At 39.3% G+C, this 7,059-nt stretch overlaps 1 protein-coding gene across 2 annotated transcripts in view; it reads left to right on the forward strand.

The window, feature by feature from the left end:
• The window catches only part of Nucks1 (nuclear casein kinase and cyclin dependent kinase substrate 1), an 18,715-nt gene that overhangs the window by 5,642 nt on the left and 6,014 nt on the right, over nt 1-7,059 (forward strand). For both annotated transcript variants that reach the window (XM_021166964.2, XM_021166955.2), the window contains exons 2-4: nt 536-585; nt 3,204-3,309; nt 5,852-5,907. In XM_021166964.2, the coding sequence (XP_021022623.1) occupies nt 536-585; nt 3,204-3,309; nt 5,852-5,907 (212 nt within the window). The remainder of the gene's footprint in view (nt 1-535; nt 586-3,203; nt 3,310-5,851; nt 5,908-7,059) is intronic.

Genomic DNA, 7,059 nt, shown 5'->3' on the forward strand with positions numbered 1-7,059 from the left:
TTTTTTTTTTTTTTTTTTTTTTTTTTTTTTTTTGCCTAGCAGTAATCTTGTTTTTTCACATGTAAGTGTTTGTATGTATAACAGTAAGAGTAAAATAACAGCCATGCAGTGTAGCTCATACCTTTAATCTAGCACTGGGGAGGCAGAGGAAAGAGAATCTGAGTCAGGGGACAGTCATGTCTACATAATATATGAGAATGGGATAGTAAAATAATACTTAAAACTTTAGCCTGTGACTGTAATAGTCTGTGTATAATGAATGCGCATGGGGAACTTGCCTGGCCTGGTCTGTTTTGGGGAGATGGGGAATGCAAGGCTTAAGAAGAACAGTGTTTAAGTTGTCGCTGGGGTGAGTCTAAGTCGGTTGTCTTTGAGTCAGGGTCTACCCACCTTTCTCCCAAGAACTGAATTAAAGGCATACACTATTACACCTGGCCTGAGAACTATTATGTTTATAAAACTAAAATGTGTATTCTGGTGTCTTAGAAGCCGAACTTTTTTCTTTTTAATAATCTGAATTTGTCTCTTTCTGCAGAAATAGGAAGGTTGTCGATTACTCTCAGTTTCAGGAATCAGATGATGCAGGTATGTTTTGTTTCTATGTGTTTCTACAAGGCTTATATGCTTTATGCCATGCTTTTAGTAGTCTCTATTGTTTAAAATTACTCAGGAGTGTGTCAAAGAAAACAAATGATGGACTTGGCCATTTTTCTTTGAGATAAGGTCTGCTATGTGACCTAGGCAGTCCTTGAACTCAAACCTCAGAATTGCTGGATTGCAGGTGTGTTCCACTATGCCTGGCCTGTAGCTTTTTCTTGTAAATCATTGAAATAAACACCTGATTTTTTTTTTTTTTTTAAATCTGGTTTTAGGATCCAAAGGTTAAATGTCCAGTAACTGATGCAGGTTTTTATATGTAAAATACCCACTGCTAGCTAAACTGGGAATTAAACCCTGGTCATCTGGAAGATGAACCAGCGATCTTAAATTTACTTTATAAAGATAGTGTACCCCTTGCAAGATGTACAGAAGAATTAAAAACTTGCTACATAATTCTGTTTCTGAAACATACCAGAAATTGTTCTAAATGTTTATGTTTAGTAAGGTTTTGGTTGGGGGTGGGAGCGGGTTGACAAGATTTCTCTATGCCCTGGCTATCCTGGAACTCACTCTGGAGACCAGGCTGGCCTGGATCTCACAGAGGTCCACCTGTCTCTGCCTCCCGAGTGCTGGGATTAAAGGCATGCGCCACCATGTCCAGCCCTAATTATTTTTTTAAGAGCATTGCTGTTGTGGGATCTCTTGTGTCATTTTACACTTAAGGAAACTGAAGTAGAGTTGATACTTAATTTAAGGTCCCTTAGTTGGGGTATATATAGCTCTTTTGATCTTTTTCTTCTCAACTTCCATCATCTTTTAAAAATGTAATTGAACTGCAGTATGGCTCAGCAGGCAAAGGTGCTTGGTGCCCAGCCTGACAACTGAAGTACTCCCCAGAAAATTCACAGTGGAAGGAAAGAACTGACTTCTACAAGTAGTCGTCTGTCTTCTACACATATGACCTGTCAGGCATACATAGCCATACACATAAAAATAAATGTTTGGTTGTTTTGTTGTGGTAATTTGTTTCTTGGTTTGTTTTTTTTTTAATATGGCTATGGGTCGTCCTGTAGAATTTTAAGCTCCCCTCTCATCTCACTTAGGGCGGATTTTCTCCTCCTCTCTTTTAAAGTTATTTTTAAAAAGCAGAGGGCCTGAGTTCAGGTCAATTTCCTGTGCTCATGTACGCATAACAGAATACACCCTGCACACACATAATTAAAATAAGTATTGCTATTAATGGTTAGAATTAACTTCTAAAAATGGCTAAATTCTGTTTCAGAATTTATAATGAATGCGGCAATTTAAGAATTGCTGAAGTGCCAACCTCTTTCTCATTTCTCGCCATGACTTGTGGAAATGGAGCAGCAGCTTTGAGAGTAATCAGCAGCTAGGGGAGGCTTTCTTAGGAAGCTTTTGAAATTATAGTGTGTTTTCCTAAAGTTAGAAACATGCAGAGTATGTGATATATTTAATACTTCAGTAAGAGTAATTTACTTGATTACAATATTGTGAATATTGTATTAAGAGTGTAGAATTTAAGCCAGACATTGTGGCACACACCTTTAATCCCAGCAGTTCAGGCAGAAGCAGGCGGATCTCTGAATTCGAGGATGACCAGTGCTACACAGAGAGAAACCCTGGGGGGAAAATGATTGTGAAATTTTAGATTCTTACATTCTAGGATGGTTATGATAAAACCATATTGCTATAATTTTCAAATGAGTATGAAGTTATTAAAACATGGGGAAATCCTCAACTAAATGGGAGTGTTCTAACAGTTATGGTGTAGATAGTTGAGGGGTCTTATAGAAGGACTAGTCACTATGTAACATGGAATTAAAATAGGTGAGACTGGGGTGTGGATTTTACTTCTTTTTACTTGTGTGTTGCTTGTTTGTGCTGCATATGCTTAAGTCAGGAAAACCTTTGGGAATGTGGTGTTGTACCATGGCTTCTGGGGGGGTCTAAGTCAGGTTTTAGGCTTGCACAGTCAAATGCCATTCATTGCTGACCCATCTTGCTTTCTCTTTTTAAATTATTTATTTTTATGGTAATAGAAATAGAACTCAGCCTTTTGCATGTTAGATAATAAATGCTCCTGGCCCCAATTTTTTTGTTTTTTTGGTTTTTTTTTTTGGGGGGGGGTGTTTGTTTGTTTGTTTAGAGATAGAGTTTCTCTGTGTAGCCCTGGCTGTCCTGGAACTCACTCTGTAGACCAGGCTGGCCTCGAATTCAGAAATTCACCTGCCTCTGCCTCCCGAGTGCTGGGATTAAAGGAGTGCGCCGCCACGCCCGGCCTGGCCCCAATTTTTTAAAAATACTTTTTGTTTGTGTGTTTTGCCTACATGTATGTTTGATGCCTGCAGAGGCCAGAAGAGAGGACATCATCAGGTCCTCTGGATCTAGTGTGTGGTGCTGAGAATCAAACCTAGGTCTTCTGGAAGAACAGCATATGTGCTCTTAACCACTAAACTATCTCCCCACATCCCCCTTCCCCTTTAATTAGAAGAACTATGGGGGAATTTTAAAAGCATAAGGAGTAATGTGTGATATCAGTATGTAAACACAATTAACTGAATTTGAAATTTTTTCTTGTTTAGATGAAGATTATGGAAGAGATTCAGGCCCTCCTGCTAAGAAGATTCGGTCATCTCCCCGAGAGGCTAAAAATAAGAGGCGATCTGGAAAAAATTCACAAGAAGACAGGTAGGAGGCCTCATTGTTGGTATCTTCCCACTTACACTGTCTGAAGTAAAGACAGTCTATGAGCTCCAAAAGGGTGAGCCTTCTGCGTGCAGTCTGTTTCACATAGAGGCTGTGCTTCAGGTGTGGAGGTCAGCCTCTTCCCCAGAAGCAATTTGGTCTCAGCTATTGATCAGCAGTGAGCTCCAAGAATGCTTCTTGCTGGAACTTGGGAGCATGAGCCAAAAGAAAGTTTTCAGTTCTGATTTGTTATCTAAGGTTGGTGTTGACATTTCATTGGTGTCCTCGTCAGTTAGATCAACAGTAGAATCATAACTAAAGAGTATGCAGTTCTAAGTTTTGTATATCCTGTTGAATTGTACTTTGTTTTGTTTTGTCTTTTTCGAGACGGTTTCTCTGTGTAGCCCCGGCTGTCCTGGAACTCACTCTGTAGACCAGGCTGCCCTCAAAGTCAGAAATCCGCCTGCCTCTGCCTCCCGAGTGCTGGGATTAACTTTTTTTTTTAACTATTTATTTATTTATTTTCTTATATGTCAGTACACTGTGGCTGTCTTCAGACACTCCAGAAGAGGGCATCAGATTTTGTTACCAATGGTTGTGAGCCACCATGTGGTTGCTGGGATTTGAACTCGGGACCTTCAGAAGAGCAGTCGGCACTCTTAACCACTGAGCCATCTTGCCAGCCCTCATATAATCATTTTTGACAGTTGCTTTTCCTTAATTTTTTTTTTTCCTCTTACTGTAGTATTAACAATGGAGCCTGGTCCTTACATGTGCTCCACACCTCTGTTCCCTTACTTTTACAAATAAATATGTTCACACAGATTGCAATTTAACTGTAAAATTCATTAAGAGCAGGATGATTAGATTTTCCTCCTGGTTTTCAATGTGCACAAACACTTTTCAGAGTGTAATACTTTAAAATGTGGGTGGAGTAGAAGAATATTAGTGTCAGGCTGTATTGCGTTTTATATATCATTTAGTTCTTATCATGCATCTATAAGGTTGAGAGTTCATTAATTGAAGCAGGGGGTTACCAAGGAATTAGAACAGCAGACTTTGAAACTATCCCTGGGGGAACTCAAACTCCACACCTGTCTGCAAGCCTAGATTCAGGGGATCTAATGTCATCTTCTGGTCTCTGTGGGCATTAGGCATACTTTACACATGTAGGCAAAACACCACATATACATGAAATATTTTAAAACAAAATGAGTCTACAAAGTGAGTTCCAGGACAGCCAGGGCTATACAGAGAAACCCTGTCTCGGAAAAACCAAAAAAAAGAAAAAAGAAAAGTCTTTGAATATTAAAATCACTGAATATTCATTTACTGAGTAGTTTTTGTTTTTTATATATCTAACTTCTAATGTTTTTAGCAGAGAATTTCAGAAATGTAATTTTAAGAAAATCGCTCTTACTCAGTTTGTTTTTCTTTTTTTTTTTTTTAAAGATTTATTTATTTATTATATGTAAGTACACTGTAGCTGTCTTCAGACACACCAGAAGAGGGAGTCAGATCTTGTTGCGGATGGTTGTGAGCCACCATGTGGTTGCTGGGATTTGAACTCTGGACCGTCAGAAGAGCAGTCGGGTGCTCTTACTCACTGAGCCATCTCGCCAGCCCCTGTTTTTGTTTTTCAAGACAGGGTTTCTCTTTGTAGCCTTGGCTGTCCTGGAACTCACTCTGCAGACCAAACTGGCCTTGAACTCACAAAGATCTGCTTGCCTCTGCCTCCTGAGTCCTGATACCACCCCTACTCCACATTGTTAACACACCCCCTACTCTTAAAAGTTTGTTTGTTTCTTCTAAATATGAAACATTTACAGTTTGTCATTATATCTGGCCTGAGTTTTTTCTTTGTTTTGTTGTTTTGTTGGTTAGTTTTTGGTCAGGAGCCAGGCAGTAGCTCAGGCTAGCCTTTAGGTTGATCTTTAACCTACAAACCAATGCTTTGTTTTCTATTCATTTCTATTTAAAAATAAAGCATTTTCTTGACTTGTTCATTGAAATAATGAGAAAATTGTACACTTCCTCATAAGTTAGATTTGTAAGCTTTCTTTCATTGTTGGGACTTAGTTTGTTTTGCCATGAGGAGTAAAATTACACTTATTCTAGCATCCCTGTAAGGTACAATAATACTGAAGCAGTTCCATTCCTCGGCACCTGTTTGATGCCGTGATGTGAAAGGGGTACTTGTCAGTGTACTTTTTAATTCTGCATTTTTTTCTTCCCCCTCAAGACAAGGTTTTAACTTTTAAAAGTCAAAGTCTTTGTTTCTATACTTGGCTATCATTGAATGCACAGAAATCTGTCTCTACCTCCTAAGTGCTGAGAAAAAGGCATGCACCACTATACCCAGTGTAGGGTCCTGTTTTTAGTATAGCTGGCCTAAAATACTCTGTAGCCCAGCGTGGGTCTGAGCTGGTGTCATCCTCCTGTCTGAGCACCCTTATGCTGGGGTTACAAGTGTAGCCACCATGCACATGATCATTCAGTCTTTGTCTAAGACTTTTAAGCATTTTCTTTTTCCTTTGCCTTATAGTGAAGACTCAGAAGAAAAAGATGTGAAGACCAAGAAGGATGATTCCCACTCGGCAGGTAAGCCATGTTGATTGCAGTAGGAGTTGTGATGGGCCTAAGCTCCCAGAATAACAACTCTTGACCCTCAAAATGTATGTGCAAACATCTCGGCCATAAGCTTTGGCTTGTTTTTTGACAAGCTCATCAATTCATAACCCATTCTGATCTAAGTCTGCCATGTAGCAGGCTACCTTTCCTCAGGTCCCCAAGCTTCTGCTCCTTAGGGTTTTCTGGAGGCCAATCCTCCCACACCTGGCTCTATCCTACAATCCTCCTCCTGTCAGATGTCCCACCTTCTGTTTTCTGCCTCAGCTGCAGGCCAGTCAGCTTTAATTGACAGGTGTTGTATTCACATAGTGCACAAGAGTCTCTACAAGGAATAGTTCATCATTTATTAATTATGTCCGATTCTTTCAAATACTGGGATTATAAAAACATTTCTATTTTCACAAAGGTAAAAATTTATTCTCCATCCTGATGGCTGATTTGGTTTTGGCTTTTTTAAGTATCTACAGGTTATTTTCATGCAAAATTGAGATTTAAATCTTTTTATCAGCGTGTGGGGGGAGAAATGGCTCAGTGGTTAAGAGCACTGGCTGCTTCTCCAGGGGACTCGACACCCTCACGTGGATGTACATGCAGACAAAATACCAATGCACATTTTTTTTAAAATGAAGTTAAAAAATACTTTATTTTGTTGTTTGAGACAGTCTCTCTCTCTCTCTCTCTCTCTCTCTCTCTCTCTCTCTCTGTATATATATATGTGTGTGTGTGTGTGTGTGTGACCCTGGCTGTCCTGGAACTTTTATAGACCAGACTGGCCTTCAATTACTTGCATCTGCTTTTTGAATGCTGGGATAAAAGGTATATAGGAATAAACTTGTGAATAAAGAAATTATAACAATAACCATTAATCCCAGCACTCGGGAGGCAGAGGCAGGCGGATTTCTGAGTTCGAGGCCAGCCTGGTCAGCAAAGTGAGTTCCAGGATAGCCAGGACTATACAGAGAAACCCTGTCTCAAAAAAACAAAACAAAACCAATAACCATATGGAAAAAATTTTAAATAATTAAAATAATTAATGTGAATCAGATATGGTGGAATATGCCTAAAATGTCAGAGTTCTAGGTTACTTCGAAGTACAGAACCTATCTTAAAATTAAAGGCCTA

The sequence above is a fragment of the Mus caroli genome, chromosome 1 (assembly GCF_900094665.2).
Source record: "Mus caroli chromosome 1, CAROLI_EIJ_v1.1, whole genome shotgun sequence".
In the NCBI taxonomy this organism is placed as follows: domain Eukaryota; kingdom Metazoa; phylum Chordata; class Mammalia; order Rodentia; family Muridae; genus Mus; species Mus caroli.